This window comes from Psammomys obesus, unplaced genomic scaffold, assembly GCF_907164565.1.
Source record: "Psammomys obesus unplaced genomic scaffold, mPsaObe1.curated_primary_1811, whole genome shotgun sequence".
NCBI classification, from domain to species: Eukaryota; Metazoa; Chordata; class Mammalia; order Rodentia; family Muridae; genus Psammomys; species Psammomys obesus.
In genome coordinates this window covers 13,599,176-13,617,937 of record NW_026586173.1, presented here as the reverse complement: position 1 = coordinate 13,617,937, position 18,762 = coordinate 13,599,176, and the positions used below count along the sequence as shown (strand labels likewise).

General features: G+C 50.5%; 2 protein-coding genes across 11 annotated transcripts in view; one reads left to right on the top strand and one right to left on the bottom strand.

Moving 5' to 3' along the window:
* The window catches only part of Dnm2 (dynamin 2), an 85,094-nt gene extending 75,118 nt beyond the window's left edge, over nucleotides 1-9,976 (top strand). For 4 of the 10 annotated variants that reach the window (XM_055601438.1, XM_055601436.1, XM_055601437.1 and 1 more), the window contains 6 exons: nucleotides 1,957-2,066; nucleotides 3,894-4,005; nucleotides 5,717-5,881; nucleotides 6,823-7,055; nucleotides 7,630-7,881; nucleotides 9,598-9,976. In XM_055601438.1, coding sequence (XP_055457413.1) covers nucleotides 1,957-2,066; nucleotides 3,894-4,005; nucleotides 5,717-5,881; nucleotides 6,823-7,055; nucleotides 7,630-7,881; nucleotides 9,598-9,637 — 912 coding nt within the window. In that variant the 3' untranslated portion in view covers nucleotides 9,638-9,976. Of the gene's footprint in view, nucleotides 1-1,956; nucleotides 2,067-3,893; nucleotides 4,006-5,716; nucleotides 5,882-6,822; nucleotides 7,056-7,629; nucleotides 7,882-8,480; nucleotides 9,269-9,597 lie in introns of those variants that run through there. The other 6 variants (XM_055601434.1, XM_055601429.1, XM_055601428.1 and 3 more) reach the window with 2 other exon arrangements.
* On the bottom strand, nucleotides 9,734-12,391 carry Tmed1 (transmembrane p24 trafficking protein 1). Its single transcript, XM_055601439.1, has 4 exons — nucleotides 12,204-12,391; nucleotides 11,553-11,650; nucleotides 11,231-11,414; nucleotides 9,734-10,623 (listed from the first exon to the last, which is right to left on the bottom strand). The coding sequence occupies exons 1-4, from the start codon at nucleotides 12,384-12,386 to the stop codon at nucleotides 10,405-10,407; spliced, it is 684 nt and encodes a 227-aa protein (XP_055457414.1). The 5' UTR covers nucleotides 12,387-12,391; the 3' UTR covers nucleotides 9,734-10,404.
* Nucleotides 12,392-18,762: the final 6,371 nt, after the last annotated feature.

Here is an 18,762-nt window from a genome sequence, read left to right as displayed (position 1 = left end):
TGTGTGTGTGTGTGTGTGTGTGTGTGTGTGTGTGTGTGTGTGTGTGTCGGCAGCCTCCTCATCCTGGCCAGAATCACATATAAACAGTTCCAGATGTGGTAAGCCTGGATCTCTGTGACTCAGTTCTTAACCTAGGCCTGCTGGCGGGAAGCTTCCTGTCATGTGACACCATAGGGTGTAGGCCACAGAGTTGCTTCTGGGAAGCAGAACCCCCCCAAATGCCCAGCCTTGTTTCTTCTAACCAGGCAGACTGTGGGGCTGCTCTCCCTGTTTGGGGTTCCCAGTGTGTAACGTGTATGTGCCGGCGTTTGACCCTCCACAGCCACAGCCTCTGCCTGTCCGCCTTTCAGGCAGTGAGACCCAGTGAGGCTGACTGGGAGTCAGTGCAGAGCAAGAGGAGAAACTTGCAGCCACAGCTGTGCCACCCTCCCCAAGGCTGAGACTCAGCAGGCCTCAGACAGGTGGGAACAGGGCCAGAGAGGAACAACTTGTCCTAAGGCACACAGCCTGGAAAGGCAGAGCTAAGTGTTAACACAGCGGGTATTCAATGTTCAGGCTGGCCCTTCCCCTCCCCACTCAGCATATAGCTGCTCGTGAGTTCAGAGGTGGTATTGCAAAAAGCTTCTTTCTGGACCTTTTTGATAGATGCCAGAAACATCAGAAAGAGTCATGAAAAATGTCAAGGCTGAGCCTGGGGAGATAGCCCTGTGAGGAAGAGTGCTTACACTGCAGCATGGGTCCTGAGTTCGGATCCCCAGCACAGGAGGGTGGCTAGGGCTTGCTGGCTGCCAGCCTACCTTCAGTTTTTGTGAGAAAGCCTGTCTCAAGGAAATAAGATGTCTTCCGACTTCTTCCTTCAACATGTGCATGGCTCACACACAGAGAGTGATGTCCAGGTGAGGGCTAGGCTCAGTTGTTAGAGCTTTGCCTGGGCCTGTGCAGAGCCCTGGGTTCCATCCCAATACTGTAAGAACTGGGTGTGACTGCTGGGTCAAGCCTGTCATTCAGTACAGACTTGTGAGGCAGATGAAGAAGGACCAGGAACTCCAGGTCATCTTCAGCTATGTAGGGAGTTGGAGACTAGCCTGGGTCATATGAAGTTTTGTTTTTGTTTTTAAAAAAGTCTGTGGTGGTGCAGGAGCTCTCCAGAGAGCTGGCTTTCCATCTACAATTATACTTAGGTTACACAATGGCCCCTGCTCTGTGCCCCTGAACAGACAGCTTCCTACTCTGAGCAAACATAACAAGAAAAGTGGCACAGGCCTATCACTGCAGCTATATGGGAGGCTGAGGCAGATTGGCATTTCAAGAGAAAAAGAGGGCTGGGGTTAGCAGAGTGCTTGCCTGGCATGCACCAAGCCCTGGGCTTGATTCCAAGCATGGAGTCAAGAGAGATGGTGACTCACAAAGCCACTGACACTTCTGTGGCCTTGGTGCCCAGGCATCTGCTTCCCAGTCCTGGCCTTCTGTCCTTCAGTCTCCCTCCCTGTGAGTAGGACTCACCAGATAATGGGGGGCCACCTGGGTGTGACGAGGAGTCACACTGCTCATGAAGTTAGGGCTGAGCACCCACTGCAAGTGTGCTCTCTGGACGAGCAACAAAATTGACAGGCTTCCTGTCTAGGGGCTGCTGGGTCGGCCAGGTGACAGGTGGTCTTCTAGGTCCTTAAGTCTTGTATCTGCAGTGGAGAGGGATGGTGTCAGCCCTGAGGCACCTTCTATTCAAGACCTTTAGGAGGGGCCGATATGGTGGGATAGCAACATTCTGGACGGCAGAGGCCTTGGGACATACAAAGGTCCGGGGATAAGAGGCCTGGAATTTTGAGGGAACATTCAAGTGAACAAGGCTGTGACAGAGCTCTAAGCACTACAAATACCAGGTGTTGGCAGTATCTGTCAGGTTTTTGCAGTCTCTGCCCTGGCAGCCCAGCTGAGCCTTCTGCCCTCTCTCCTCAGGAGAAAGAGAAGAAGTACATGCTGCCACTGGACAACCTCAAAATCCGGGATGTGGAGAAGGGCTTCATGTCCAACAAGCATGTGTTTGCCATCTTCAACACAGAGCAGAGGTGAGGAGCCTGCAGGGCCACTGGGAGATCTGAGTGGCCAGTAGCCCTGTGCACAGCGTCTCACAGACTTGTGAGCACTTGCTCTTGAGTCCCTGTCTCAGGGTCTCACCTACTAGAAAGGGAGTGAAATTGAAAACTGTGCTGTTACTTCTGTGTAGTGGCGGGAAGGGCAGAGATCACCATGGACACAGGTTAAAATGATGAAATAAGCATGAGGACCTCAGTTCAACCCTCCACACACACCTACAAGAAAAAGACTGGCCCAGTGCTGGGAAGGCAGACACAGGAGGATCCCTAGTGGTCACTGAACGGCTGTCTAGCCTAGCCACGACTGCAAGCTTCAGGTCAATGAGCAGACCATGTCTTAAGACTAAGGCGCACAGAGAGTAAGGAAGTACCTGACGTCGACCTCAAGCCTTCACATGCCATGCACACACTCACAGACTGACTTGTAACTCGCCCTGGCCTCTTCCTCATTCAGTGATGGAGACTGGAGATGTGGCTCAGTGGTAGAGTTCCTGCCTAAAATCCCCGGTGATGAGCTTGGGGTATGGCACAGTGGTAGAATCCTTGCTTAGAGTTCCCCAGTGTAACACAGTGAGCTGGTACGGTGGCTCAGAGAGTGGAAAGTGCAGTCCTGATGGCCTGACTTCAAGCCCTGGAATGTGCATTAAGGTAGCCTGCGTGTGTGCGCACACCATCATCATCATGATAAATGAAAAAGAAATTTTAAGCTACCTGGAGCTGCACCAGATAATTCGGGTTGAGTATATTTCTGCTGTCATAGGAAGTTGGACATTGTTGCTGTGGTCTTCCCTACAGACACCTCAGTGGGAGCTCCAAAGCCAGAGCACAGGGTATCATGAGGTGTGCCCTGGTGGACTGGTGGACAACCATGTTGCCATGCAGAACAGGAAAGCAGGCTAGTGTGGTGACGCATGCCCTTAATCCTAGCAGCCCCAGGCAGATGGAGCTCTTACATTTAGAGCCAGCCTGGTCTGCAGAGAAAACTTAAGGACAGCCAAGGCTACACAGAGACACCCCTTCACAAGAAACCCTGTAATAGGAAAGAGGGACAAAGAGTTGTCAGGAGGCCTGGCGTGGTAGTGTCCGCCTTTAATCGGAGCGGGCAGGTGGAGCTCTATAAGCTGGAGGCCAACCTGGTTTACATAGCAGATTCTAGGATAGCAAGGGCTACGTAGGGAGGAAAAAAAAATAAAAGCAAAGCTGGGTGGTGAAAACACTCACCTTTACTCCAGCTCATTTATTTACTTCCTGGTGCTTGGTTCTCTTTCTCCTCTTGCCTAAGGCGTGCACAGTGCCACTCATACTGGGCTGAGTCTCCCCACATCAGCTAACTTAAGACAGTCCTCGAGGATATGCCCCAGACTATAGACAGTCCCTGTGGAGACTCCTCCCAGGTGATCCTAGGTTGGGTCAAGTTGATAATTAAAGCCAGGTGTCACAGAGAGAAATGACTGAGCTAAAATTCCAGGTTAGAAAATGAGGCATGGTGGTACATACCTCCAATCCCAGCACACAGGCTGAGGGGGAGAAGTTTGAAGTTTCAGGCTGGCTTTGGCTGTGTAGCAAGGCCCTGCCATAAATACATGAATAGCAAGCTATCAACACTTCTATGCCAGATACTCTTGATCTGATGGTAGTGTACAGTACCTGGTGCTACAGTCAATCTGGGAGACACATCTGGAAACTCTTTAATAAGCTGAGGAAGGTACTAGAACCACCTCTGCGGCCAGAGCAGGCACAGAACCCCCAGAGTCCATGCTCTTAGTGATCAGCCAAGTCCCCTTCTACCACCCACTCCAGGAATGTCTACAAGGACCTACGACAGATCGAACTGGCTTGTGACTCCCAGGAAGATGTGGACAGCTGGAAGGCTTCGTTCCTGCGAGCTGGGGTCTACCCAGAGAAGGACCAGGTGAGGAGCCACCTTCCAGATGCTAAGTGACCCTGCCTAGGCCACAAGTGTCAGTCAGTTTTTCTTTGCTATGGTAAAAATACCAGAGCTATAGAAATGGCTTAGGTGGTAAGGTGCTTGCCACACAAGCATGAGGGCCTAAGTTTGATCTCTAGAACTCAAACAGCATCCAGGCGTGGTGGTATGCACGCTTGTAATCCTAGTGCTAGGAAGGCAGGCAGAGGAGGACCCCCTGGAGGTCAAGAGCCAGCCAACATCAGCACATCAGTGATCCCCAGGTCCTAATGAGGGCCTGAATGCTAGAATTAAAAGCTTGGGCTAGTACACCTAGTATAAAATGTAATTTTAAAAATTTAAAAACAGGTTGGGAACAGTGGCACAAACCTGTAATCCCAGTACTTGGGAGACACAGGCAGGTGGATCTCTGTGAGTTTGAAGCCAGCCGTGTCTACAAAGTGAGTCCAGGACAGCCAAGACTACACAGAGAAACCCTGTCTCAAAAAAAAGAATTTAATTTAAAAATTAATTTAAATTAATTAAAAATTAAAATTTAAACTGTGCATGATGGTGCACACCTTTAATCCCAGTTCAAGACCAGCCTTGTGTACATAGTGAGCTCTCAGACAGCTCACTATGAATAACAGAGAATTTGTTATTCACAGACAGATAGATAGACAGACAGACATGAATAAATAAAATGTTGAGGGAGTGAAGATGAAATCAAGGAAAGACCTGTTGTCCATGTTGGGATAGACCACACACACAGAGAAGGTGAATAGCTTGTAAGGATGCCACACACATACAGACAGACCAATGAAGTTAGTACATACCTGATGCACAGACAAAGGAAAGAGGTGTTCACTTTGGCTCCCGGATTTAGAGGGCTCAGTCCCAAGCTGCTTGGCCCCAAGTGCTTAGGCTGTCTATCATGGCTGTCTATCGAGGCCCAGAGGCAGGAAGCAGAGGGGAAGGCGTGAAAGGGCTGGGACCACGGTACCCCTGCAGATACACCCCTGGTGGCCTGCTTCCACCAGCTAAGCCAGACCTCCTGAAGTTTCCAGAGCTTCACAAAGGTAGTCCTAGAAAGATGGCTCAGCAGATTAAAAGCCCTGGATGCTCTTCCAGAGGACCCACGTTAAGTCCCCAGCACACACATAACTCACAGGGGTCTGTAACTCCAATTCTAGGGGATCAGCCACTGTGGACACACATACACATACCAACACCAGTCTACATATAAATAAAAATAAATCTTAAGAAAAAATACAGGCTGGGTGCAGTGGTGCGCACTTGTAATCCCAGCACTCAGGGAGGCAGAGGCCAGCCTGTCTACAAAACAAGTCCAGGACAGCCGAGACTATACAGAGAAAACGGCAGGGGGGTGGGGTACAGAAAGTTCTCCATCAGAATCCACAGCCTGGAAAGCAAGGGTTAGGACTCATCTGCCTTGTTTTCTTTTTCCCTTCTGTCTTTGGAGTGAGGTCACTGCAGATCATAGGCACCCAAAGGGACACTGTTCACACCCCCTGGAAAAAGAGTCCAGTGTGACTCTATGCATTGTTACTCCAATTCAAACCACGAGGTCTAACAGGGCGTCAGGAACCCACTCCAGCAGCTCAGTTGTCAGCAGAGTAGGACGTAGCTCCCAGCAGTCAGCACTCACCACAGCTGTTCGGCCACAGTGAACCCTCACCTCTCTTTGTCCCCTCAGGCAGAGAATGAGGATGGAGCACAAGAGAACACCTTCTCCATGGACCCACAGCTGGAACGGCAGGTGGAGACCATCCGCAACCTGGTGGACTCCTACGTGGCCATCATCAACAAGTCCATCCGAGACCTCATGCCAAAGACCATCATGCACCTCATGATCAACAACGTGAGTGGTGGGTCCATGTCACCCGGGATCCTTGCTGAAGCTCAAGGGCTGGGGACTCAGCCCCTGTCCAGAAGGTGGAGGCAGGAGGATCGGAGGAAGTTCACCATCATCCTCAGACACAGCCAGTGTAAGGGGAGACCCTGCCTCAAAAAACAAGACCGAGGCAGGCGAGGTGGCTCAGAGGGCTCAAATACAGTGCTCCTGTATGTGGTCCCTGAGACCCACCCCACCCCCACCCCCCGTCCTCTTCCATGCACACCATGACGCACACACACCTGTGCATAGCACAGTAATGTTAATTTTAAAACAAACCTTTTTGATTGTTTTGGGGGTTTTGGTTTTTGGTTTTTAATTGGTTTTTTTCAAGGCAGGGTTTATTTGTGTAGCCTTGGCTGTCCTAGAACTCACCCTGTGACCAGGCTGGCCTCAAACTCACAGTGATCTTCCTGCCTTCAGAGCCCTGGGAGTAAAGGTGTCTGCTGCCACCACTCAACTAAAACAAACTTAATTTTAAAAAGCCCTGTAAAGTCAGAACAAGTTGGTTTGTGTAGGTGGTTTTTTGTTTTGTTTTGTTGTTGGCTGGTGTTTGCAGTGTTAGGGATTGAACCAGGGCGTGGTGCATGTTACACAGGTGCTGGACTACTGAGCTGCAGGCCTCTACCCTCCAGTAGGGATTCCAGGCAAGGTTCTACAGATGAGCCTTGCTAGAGTGAGCAATGAGGGGCACGAGAGTGGCAGGGCCCAGCCCCTCACTGGGGGCTCCAGGCGGTGTTCTACAGCTGGGCTGTGTCCCTGCTTCTGATTGGGGATTGTCTTTAGGCGGGACTCTGGCTCCATTTCACCTTCCCTCAGCCTGTGTTTCATGCTTTTCTAAGCACATCAGTCAGGCTTCTGAGTTTCTGGCTACTGTAGGGTCTGACCTCTCCCACTGTTGTCCTCAGACAAAGGCCTTCATCCACCATGAGCTGCTGGCCTACCTGTACTCATCAGCGGACCAGAGCAGCCTCATGGAAGAGTCAGCTGAGCAGGCTCAGCGCCGGGACGATATGCTGCGCATGTACCATGCACTCAAGGAGGCGCTCAACATCATTGGGGACATCAGCACCAGCACTGTGTCCACGCCTGTGCCCCCGCCTGTTGATGACACGTGGCTCCAGAACACCAGCAGCCACAGGTCTGCAGGGCAGTTTGTCCTCCATATGCCCATACAAGCACCACCCTTCCTATTCCCTCAGTCCCACTGGGAGACGGGCCACAGAAGGGAGACGGGCCACAGAAGGCAAACAGCCCTCCAGAGCATAGAACCTAGGACTCTGTTGAATTGGGGAGAATGGGACAAAGACGTTTAAGCAGCCATAGTATGAGTGCCAAAGGGGCAGTCAAGGAAATGTCAGTGCAGGGGACCCACTGAGACTGCAGGACACTGTGGAGCCCTCAAGAGAAGGGCCAGAGCCCAGCCCTGGGAAGATTCAGGTCCCCAAGTCCAGTGGGGAACAGGGCAGGCAGGTCTATACCGGCAGAGGGTTACACAATGGGGCCAAGGCTAGGCTCTGGGAAGGTGCTGGGCTGTGCGTGCTTCAGTCTGCACACCTACCCTGTGTGCTCGCTGCAGGTGCACGGCAGCCCATCAACGTGGAGTTCTGTGTTTCACATTGCTGGGTTCCAAGCGCCGCTGCTCCCCCTCGCAGTCTTGCAGTGGGTGCTCACAGTATCCTTCCCCCAGATTACAGCCTTTCCTTCTTCCACAGCCCCACTCCACAGCGCCGACCTGTGTCCAGCGTGCACCCACCAGGCCGGCCGCCTGCAGTGCGGGGTCCCACCCCGGGGCCTCCCCTGATTCCTTTGCCTGTAGGGGCTGCAGCCTCCTTCTCGGCGCCCCCCATCCCATCCCGGCCGGGACCACAGAGTGTGTTTGCCAACAACGACCCCTTCTCTGTGCCACCTCAAATACCATCTCGGCCAGCACGGATTCCCCCTGGCATCCCCCCAGGAGTACCCAGGTAAGTCCCACAGCCTGCATCCTGGGGTCCCTTTGTGGAGACTTGAACCCCTCTCCCTTCTGATGGCTTCCGTGTAGCCCCAACAGGACACACAATAGCACAGGCAGTCCTGCTTATGTGCTGGGAAACTGAGCCCTAGAGGGACCAGCCCCTGTTTAGCCATAGAGAGCAGATCAGCTGATGCCAGGACTCCTGGCCTATCCTCTGAGCAGCAGGTTACATGTCCCCGAGCCACCGTTAAGCCAGCCGAAGTCACCAATGCCTCATACTAGGTTCTGGTCTCCCTGTCTGAGATCAAAGGAGAGCAGGCAAGTAGGGAAGAAGACACATCTGGTACAAGTGCCTACCACCAAGCCTGATGACCCAGGATCCTCCTGAAGGAGAGGACCAGCTCCTCCCAAGGCATGGAATGTGCCTATGATACCCAAACCAGCTAGTGACACGGGGATAGTAGAAAACCATCTGGATTTGACGTACTCCCTCCTGGTGCCCCAGTTCCGGGAGCACCCTGGGGTGGGCTGGAAGGGCTGGGTCCTCACCCTCATCCTGCTCCTGGCCTCACTGCCCTCCACCTCCCCATGTCTTTACTCTCTTTGCAGCAGAAGAGCGCCCGCTGCGCCCAGCCGGCCCACCATTATCCGCCCAGCCGAGCCATCCCTGCTCGACTAGGCTGCAGGGGCCAGTGCTCTGGGGGTCCTCGTGCACCTGCAGTGCAGGAGAGCTTTGGTGGTCTGGGCCCTGCCACTGCCCCCATGCTGGGACCAGGCTCCCTGTGGGCAACCCCTACCCTTTCCTCCCTGGCTCTGGTGGACATGACAGTGAGGGGAGGGGGTGGGCAGGAGTCCCAGACCACAGCACGTGGGGCCTTTGCACTTTGGGACAAGGAGGGATCTCTGGTTAGCAGAACAGGAACTGCTTCCTTGGGACCATCTGGAAAGAAAGATCCAGGCTGGTGTAGGGGAACTCTACACTGTATGCCTTTGTTCTTTCTTGAGGTACAGGAACTGTCGGCTCCTCAGGAGAGAGCCAGCCCCAACAGGCCCAAGTGCTGGCCACCCACCTGGCTTGAGTTGTATATATATTATCATCTTTGGCCATATTAACCAAACAACCTGAGCCCAAGCCAGTCTCGACAGCCAGAGGTGCCTTTGTGCCTTGCAGAGGCCTGGAGTGCCTCAGCTCTGGCCTGCCTCACTCTCCTCAGCCCCAGCGTGGTTTGGCCTGTTTGAACTGGGGAAGACATCAGGGGCCTCTTGGCTCCCAACCACAAGGCCCCAACAGGGTGGGCCCTGGGTGCCTCCGTGCAGATCCTGCTCCTACCGCTTGGTTTGACCACTGTTAAGTGCCTGCCTCTGTATATCCTATTAATAAACTAAAATAAAGGGAAGCCCCTCGGTGGCTTATGTGTGTGGGCCTTTTGTGTCTGTCCCAGCCTAGAGGGGGACTGTCCACCCCCTCATGGGGCTGCCCACCATTCACTCATTTACATGAGTCTTCTGTCGTCTGTTCTGAACCCTCTCTAACCACTTCAGAGATGGGAACAAATACTCCTCTTGTCCCCATCACCACCAGACCTGACACACTGTGCTCATAGGAAACAGGAATTCTAGCCACCACTATGAGTGGCACTATGGCCAGGCTCACTTCCAGGTCCCCCACTAGCTCTAAAGGGGACACGATTCAACTTTGCTTTATGATCTTTTTCTTTCGTGCCAGGCGACCACCTCCATCGGCTCCTGCCCGACCTTTCTTCTGAGCTTCGTGGGAGTGCCCTCCCCCTTCCTGGCTGCCCCTGGCTTGAGGCTAGATCTGTCCCAAGCTGATGTCCCTGAGCCCCAGTCACCAGACACTATTAACTTTTCTGACCATAATTTATTGACTGCAGTGCCCAGGACAGATGCCCTTTGTTCCTTGAGGCTCGTAGGCAGGCTCTGGCATGGCTGCACCTCAGCCCAGTATGAGGTCCTGCACCCAGAAAGGAGGAAGGGGTCCTCTTTTGGAGTCCTCTTATCAGACCATCAACCAACTGGCTCCCCTCTGGGCCAAGGGACCAGGGTGCCTTCCTGTCAAATAAAACTGACTGTCCTGGTACGAACTCTGCAGATGTGTCTCCTTCCCGGACCCTAGTGAGGTAGGCTTACCACCAGGAGCAAAGGGAAGACACTGGGGGTGAGGGGGCCAGCTGGGAAAAGGGTAGGGGCAGCCCTAGAGCCTGACTCCATCCTGAGAGCTGGAAGACTGAAGCTAAGGCACAATTTCTGGAGAAAACCAGGGCATCTGAGGGCCAAACATCCCTGCACTGCAGTGCCTAACACTTCCCACTCACAAGAAACAGGCACTGTTGCTGAGCCTCCCCTTTCCAAGGGGTCTCCAAGCCGTTGGCACTCCCTGCTCATTCAGGGAGACACAGGGGCCACTGCCAAGGACCCAACTGAGCAGTGTCTCGTCAAGAATCTGGAGGTCTCCAGCAAGTCACACACGCCTGCTGTCCTCCGCTGTTTCCTTCATCCTCTGTGGCAGGGGCTACGTGGGTACAGGGCGCTTGTCGTGGAAGAAGCGTTTGAGTGTGCAGACCTGCAGCACGGCCACCAGCAGCAGCACAGCCACATTGGCAGCTGACCAGAAGTTGACCCGCTCCAAGTTGTCTTCTTGAAGGTTACGATCACGAGCCTCAAATGCTCGCAGCAGAGTCAGCATCTGGATGCTCCGTTCGAGCCGGGTCTTCATGGTCTCTATGGATTCCTGCCGGGGCACGGAGAGGACAGGGTCCGGCTGCTTAGGTCTGAACCCTCACTCCCACAACCTACTGGCTCTGTGACCATCAGCAAGCAAGTTTGCTTACCTCTGGCTCCGTGTCTCACATCCTCTGCTAGAAACCCAGCCTCTGTTTTCCTTTTTTTCCCTCTGGTGTTCTCTTGTTTTGGGGTAAGACTTTTATTTTTTTCTTTTTAAGAGGGTAGACACATGTTGGACTAAACATGGAGGTCAGAGGACAGCTTCCACCATTTGGGTCCCAGGTAGTCAGGCTTGGTGGCAATTGCCTTTGCCTGCTGAGCCATTTCACCAGTCAAAGGCTGGTTTTCTGTGCAAGCCAAGGATGGCCTTGAATTTGTGATCCTCTTGCCTCCATGAGCAACCCACATCCAGTTTTTGCAGTGCTGGGTGTGGGAGCTCAGGGGTTCGAGTGTCCTATGCAAGTGCTTTGTTAAATGAATTATCCACAGCCCTTTCTTTTGGTTTTGTTAGATGGGATCTTACTATGTAACCTGGTTGGTCTTGAACTCACTGGAATCCTGCCTCAGCCTCATATGTGCTGGGATTACAAGCATACATCACCACATCAACTCACCTTGATGTCTTCCATTTTGACATCAAGCATCTCTTCCGGCTCCACAGCCTCAGCCCAACCTTCTACCTCCTCGTCATCTTGGAAGCTGTCAAAGATGAGCTCGAAGAACACTAGCTTCTCTGAGATGGTACTGAAGGAATTGTCAAAGCACAGCCTGTAGTCCCCGGCCTCAGTAGGCTCCACCCTGGGCAGACAGATGAGACACAGACATGACCCTGGAGTGACCAGCCAGCTGGTCTGTGGAGCCAGTAGGATGGTAACCCGAGGCCACTGGGGAGCTGGAGGGCTGTAACTGAACAAGGCAGGGCAGGACTTCACTCACGTGTGCACCCCATCAGCCTTTCGAGACTCACTGACCAACAGCACACCCTGAGGGCTCTCCAAGGTGAAATCCACATCCAGCCCAGCACCTCCGATCACCTGAAGAGGAGGTAAGAGTTGGGGAGTGGGCAGGTTTGAGCCAAGTCTGTCTTCCACAAAAGGCCTGGGTTGACCAAACCGGGAATGACCCACGTAAGACCACCATGAACCTATCTTTGGAAAAAAACAAAAAAACAAAAACTGGGGTAGAGGAATAGCGCCTGAGGAGATTAGAAGACAACTTGCAGGAGTCGGTTCTCTACTTAACAGGCCATCGGGATTTAGCAGCAAGCTCCTTTACCCGCCCAGCTAAAAATGGGTCTATCAGCACTGACCGGGTCCCCCGGTTCTTAAGACGCCTCTCGGTGAGGTCTTTCCTCAGGCCTCCCCGCCACCCCCTTGAGCAGTCCAACGTGGGCATCTACCTGGCCGCCAACTTTTATTGGTCAACTACCCTCAGAGCCCTCCCTAGAACCCAACTGAAGAGCTTTGGGCAGAGCACGCCCCCGCCCACAGGACTGTCAGCATTCTAGCCACACCCCGCCCCGCCCCTCCCGCCTCGTGGCCACGCCCCCCGGTCCTGCGCTGCGGCCCGAGCCCGGGACCCTCTCACCTGGTATTCAGTCTCCAGGCTAGCGTTAGCCGGCGCGGACTGGTAGAAGCACTGCTTCCTCCCGGCGGGAAGCAGGAATGTGAACTCGCCGTCCTGGATGGGCGGAGGCCCCGCCTCTCCCACTCCTACTGCTTGCAGGAATAGCCAGAGGGCCAGGGCTTTAGCCGCGCCGGCCGCCATCATCCGGGTCACCCTCTACTCGCTGGGCTTGGGTCCTTTAAGAGCTGGTCCCGCCCACCTTTCATTTCGGCAAAGCTCATTGGCTGCGGCTGCTGTTGGACCCCAAAGCCGTGGAATGCTATGTGAAGGACCCCAGAGAAGCGAGCTGCCCGGGAGAATGCCTAATCTGCAAAAAAGCATACTAAGGCTGCTGTGAAGCTTGTGAGACTTCTCCAAGGCTGCTGTTAACCACTGCATTTGGCGGAGGCAGTGACAGGCCTGAAGTGGTGAAGCATTTTTTTTTTTTTACAGGCAAAAATTAAGCTGACTAAAAGGGGAGGTTTGCGCATCCTCCTATATCACCCCCTGAGTCTGTTCCCCCGTTCAAAGGTTTCGTCCATTGGTTAGTCAGGTGTGAGCGGACCGGAGCAGCGATGGCGGCTCTTGTGGGTCCTGTTCGCAGCTCGTACGGAGCCTGCTTCAAAGAGCTATGATAGGCCGGTTGCTGGTTCTCCATTGTCGGGGTTCTGGCGGTGCTGGTTCGCTGAGCGGGAGCTCCCCAGACTCAACGCTAGCCCCAGCCTTTCTCTAAACTTTACGAGCTTTGGTCTCAAGTTGGGGGGGATGGAATGTTTGTTAGGTAGTTTGTAGAACTCCACCTCAACAGGCATCCAGTGCGTCTCAGATCTTTGGTCCATCAGATCCAAATGCATCTGTGCAAATGCATGCCGAAATTCCACCACTTGGAAGGCTGAGGCAGGAGTTGCCAAGAGTTCTAGGCCATCCTGAACCACATGGTTCCAGACCAGCATGAGCTGAAGAATAAGACCTTGTCTATAAAAATAAAAAAACCGAGGGATCTATTTGGGCCTCGAATGGCGCAGAGAATTAAGGCGCTACTGCTAAACCTGATGGCCTGAGTGAAGTCCCCAGGTCCTCCCTGTTGGAAGGACAGAATTGACTCCCACAAGTTATCCTCCTAGCTCTGTGCACGCACACTCACACAAAGTGCTGTGCTGTTCAGTTTTTGTCCACTTGACACAAACTCATCTCCTAACAAAACTGAGTCTCACTTGCGGAATTCTCTCGTGGACTATTTATTCATTGCTAATTGATGACGGACGACCTAGCCCACTGTAACTGGTACCATCTCTAGGCGAGTGGGTCTGAGCTGCGCAAGAAAAGTAGCTGAGCAAGCCAGTAAGCCGTTTTACTCCATAGTAAAACTCCCTGACACCCTCCTTGGTCAACTGTGATTGGGACGGACTTGTAAGCTAGATACACTGTTTCCTCCCCGAGTAGTTTTTGGTCACAGATTTTATCTCAGCAATAGAAACAAAACTGGAACACAAACAAAATACAATGTAATAAAAAGATTGGTGCACACCTTTAATCCAGCACTCAGAAGGGAGAGGAAGGTGAATCACTTGAGTTTGAGGACAGCCTGCATAATGAGTTCCAGGTTAGACAAGTTTCCACAGAGAAACCCCTGTGTCTTAATAAATTTTAAAAATTTATTAAAATTAAGGGGGGTATAATTTGGTGGTAGAGCATTTGCATAGCATGAACAAGTCCTAGATTCAACTCCCATCACAACAGAACACACACACTCACCAACAAACCCCAAAAGTTAGTGGTGTGACCTGGGTCAGGAAAGGATAGTATGATAATTTTGTTAACACAATCTGGAGTCAGCTGAGAAGAAAGTCTCAGGAAGTGGTTGCCTAGAGCAGGTTACACTGGGCGACTGTCCTGTGTTAGTTGAGACATGGGCACTGTGGGAGGTTCCCTGGACTTGGGTCCTGACTGTCTGAGACTCCAGAGCGGAAGTGCTGTAGTGAGCGTAGGTCAACTTTCATGACTGTGGGTGTGATGTGACTGTCTCTCTAGTTCCTTTTGCTCTCACCTCTGTGCTCTGACAAACTGCAACTCGGAATTGTGAACTATAATAACCCTTTGACACCTAAGTTTCTTTTGGTCAGGCTATTTCATCACAGCAACAGAAATAAATGGGCTGAGTCTGAACACATATAGCCAAGGTCAGGAGTGCAGGCCTCAGAGTAAGGATGCCTGGTTCAAATCTCAACCTTTAACCTTTAATTTAAAAATCTGTGCCAGGGGGCTGGAGAGAGAGCTCAGAGGTTAAGAGCACTGGCTACTCTTCCAGTTCCTGAGTGCAATTCCCAGCAACCACATGGTAGCTCAGAACCATCTATAATGAAATCTGGTGCCCTCCTCTAGAGTGTAGGCATACATGCATGCAGAATACTTTATATACACATACACACACACACACACACACACATATAACATATATATATAAAATGTTGCGTTTTTTTTTTTAATCTGTGCTGGGCAGTGGTGGCACATGCTTTTAATCCCAGCACTCAGGAGGCAGACACACTTGGATCTCTGAGTTTGAGGCCAGCCTGGTCTACAGATTGACTCCCAGGACAGCCAGGGCCACCCCCCCATAGGCTCATATATTTGCACACTTAGTTCCCAGTTGACGAATTGTTTGGAAAAGATTGAGTATGACCTTGGAAGGGTGTGTTACGGGGAGGGGTTTGAAATTTCAAACCAGGCCCAGTCTCTCTCTGTCAGCTGACTAAAGATCAGGATATAAACCTCAGCTACTGCTCTAGCTCCATGCTTGTCTGCTTTCCACCATGATGATCATGGACTAAGCCTCTGGAACTGTAATCAAGCCCCCAATTAAATGCTTTCTTTACAAGAGTTGCTCTGGTCTGCTGAAGAGGTGGCTCAGAGGTGAGGCGTGCTGGTTGCTTTTCCACAGGCGGCTCACAACAGCACGTGACCCCAGTTCCAAAGAACCCTGCATCCTCGCATCCTCCTCTAGCCTCAGTTTCCAGGCACACTTGCAGCAGTTGTACACATGCAGGTAAAATACACATAAAATCAAATAAATTTTTAAAAAAAATCAATTTGGGCTGCACAGAGCCTTGTGGTTAAGAGCACTTACTGCTCTTCTGAAGGTCCCGAGTTAAATTTCCGCAGCACCCACAAGGCAGCTCACAACTGTGTGATGCCACCTTCTGGTATGAGGATGTGCATTCAGACAAAATAGCCAATATATAAAGGCACATAAATAAATCTTAAAAAACAGCCAGGCATGGTGGTACATTCATTTAATCCCAGCACTCAGGAGGCAAAGGCAGGTGGATCTCTTTGAGTTGGAGGCCAGCCTGGTCTACAAAGTGAGTCCAGGGCAACCAGAGCTATTACACAGAAAAATGTTGTCTCAAGAAAAATAAAAACAAAAAAATCCAGCATGGTATTGGCATAAAAGACACATTGATCAATGGAATCTAATTGAAGATCCCAGTGTAAGTCCATACACCTATGGACACCTGATTTTTCACAAAGAAGCCAGAAACATACACTGGAAAAAGACAAATGGTGTTCGTCAATCTGGCTGGCTGCATGTACAAAAATGCAAATAGATTTTTATATATATCACCCTGCACAAACTTAACTCTAAATGGGTCAAGAACCTCAACATAGTGCCAGGTAACACAGAACCATATAGGAAAGAAAGTGGGGAATAGGGCTGAAAAGACTTTTTCAGAAGTCTTGAACAGAACACCATCAGCACAGGCACAATAATTAATAAATGGGGCCTCAGGCAGGCGATGGTGGCGCACACTTGTGATCCCAGTGTTCTGGGAGGCAGAAGCAGGCAGATCTCTGAGTTTGAAGCCAGCCTGGTCTACAGAGCAAGTTTCAGGGCAGCCAGGGCTGTTAACACAGAGAAACCCTAACAAATATAAGTAAATAAGTAAAAAAACGGGATCTCATGAAACTGAAAAGTTTTTATAAGATGAAGGACATCATGTCAATCAGACAAAGAGACAGCCTATAGAATGGGAAAATATCTGTATAATTACACATCTGATAGTGGCCTAATATCTAAAATATATAAAGAACTAAAAAAAAAAAAAAAAAAAAACTTTGCATCGATTAAATATCCCCAATTAAAAATGGTGTGCAGAGCCCATCAGTTTCTAAAAGAAGAAACACAAATGGCTGAGAAACAAATCTTCCACATCTTTAGTCATCAGGAAAATGCAAATCAAAACTATTTAAGATTTCATCTTATATCGATCAGAATGGCCAAGATCAATAAAACAAATGATAATTTATGCTGATGAGGATGTGGGGAAAGGAAACACTCATTCTTTGCTAACGGGATGCAAACTTGCACAGCCACTCTGCAAATCGGTGTGGTTCCTCAGGAATCTGACAATAAGGGAACAGATCTACCTCAAGATCCAGCTATACCTGCCCTGGGCATAAACAAAAAGAACTCTACCTACTACTACAAAGATGCTTGCCAGGGGGTGGTGGCTCTCACCTTTAATCCCAGCATGCAAGAGGCAGAGGAAGATGGATCTCTGAGTTCCAGGACAGCCAGGGCTACACAGAGAAACCCTGTCTCAAAAAATGAAAAAAAAAAAAAACAAAACAAAACAAAACAAAACACTGGGCGTCCACCATCATTGCTGCTCTGCAAATTTCTATGCCAGAAATTGAAAACATTCTAGATGTCTATCATCAGATGAATAGATAATGAAAATGAGGTAAATGCACAACAAACTATTACTCAGCTGTTTAAAAAAATGAAATTCACAGGTGGATGGATGGAAGTTAAGGTGAAGGAACCCAGACCCCAAAAGATAAGTATGGGATATGTCGCTCATGTGAGGCTGTTGGCTTTCAAGCCTTCCACAGGCATGCTACAGCTGTGTAATCATAGAGGTTAAGTGTAGAGTAAGGGCCTAGGCAAGAGCAATCTCCCAAGGAAGAGAAATACAAACAAAATACACGGTTATGGAGAGACGGTGTGGGAGACGCTGGAAGAGGAGGATTAAATAGAGATATGGGGAGGTGAAGGTGGTTACAGGGCGAGTGGGGGAGGGGTAACAGTAAAGGCCAGTTGAGGGTTCACATAGAAACCTACCACAGTAGAAACTTCTTAGAATATATACACATGTGAAAGAAATCTAAACAGGATTATGGGGAGACAAAGCCCCAGCCAGATGTCTCTTGCCACCAAGTGAAGCCTCCAGTGCCTAAAATTGGTTACATCTGATTGAGTTGTTGGCCAAAGGAAGCCTATGGAAACTCCAAACAACTTAGGCTATTACCAAGGCTATTGGTTACGCTTTACAAACTGAGGGTGAGGCCTTGAAGACAACACATACCTTGAAGACAACAACATACGTGGAGAAGCCGTGCTTTTGCCTGCCTAGAGCCTTCGCCCTGTTGACTGGTGCCTGTGGGACTCTGCATGCTACCAAGGGAGAAAGCTGAACACCAGCTCAGCTACAAACCCTTCACTCTGCAGTGGTGACCTCTGCCTGGTGCAACCATGGCTCAAAACTGTGGGAGTACCAACTCCTCTGAGAGTGGATTTAAGGCCATCCTGTCACTGCTTGAGTGGCCAAGAGTTTGAGACCAGACAGACCACGGGTCTAGGGGAGAACCCAACGCTACTGTCCTGCTAGAGGCTCCTAATTACATCCCTCCGTACCCATAGCTCCCTCAGCACCTTGTTCAGCCATCATCAGACGCTCCCTCCTGCAGAAGATGGGAACAAGTACAGCGACCCACAGCTGGACCATGTGCAGAGGATAAGAAGCCTTGGAACACGCAGTCCTAAATGGGATGTCTCCATCAAATCTCTCCCCTCCGGGCTCAGAGAACTAGATGGCATAGGAGGCGGAAAGGGTGTAAGAGCCAGAGGGAATGGAGGACACCACGGGAACAAAGGTCTTCTAAACAGACTGACATGTGAGCTCACAGAGACCATGACAGCATGCACAGGGCCTACAGAGGTTCAAGCCAGATGGGATCCTAACAGTGAGAAGGGGAAGCAGACCAGAAGCTATCTTCAAGTTCAGCCACTCACAAAGGAAGAATTAGGTTTTTTCCTATAGTCTTACATCACACACTGAAGGGCAGGCCCCAGGCCCAGCAGTAGATGGCGACACAAAACAAATTCAATAATCTTTTTAAAGGGTTTTTTGTTTTTTTTTTTAATTTTTTTTGCCTCATAACAATTCGTCTGGGTATTTTTTTTTACCTTAATGGTCTTTTGTTTATTATACATTATGACTTTTAATTTTGTGTTTTAATCATTTATGTGTATTTCTTCTAATTTTTCTTTGGGTTTTTTGTGCTTTCTTTTGGTTTTGTTTGTTTGCCTATTTGTTTCTAAAGAGAGAGGGAAAGAAATGGTGGAGTTAGAATGGGTAGGGAAGATCTGGGAGGAGATGCAGGAAGGAAAACCATGATCAGAATATATTGCAAGGAAAATATTTTCAATAAAAAGACAAACATTTAAATGAGGAGAATACTCCACTGGGTCTTCGTTTCC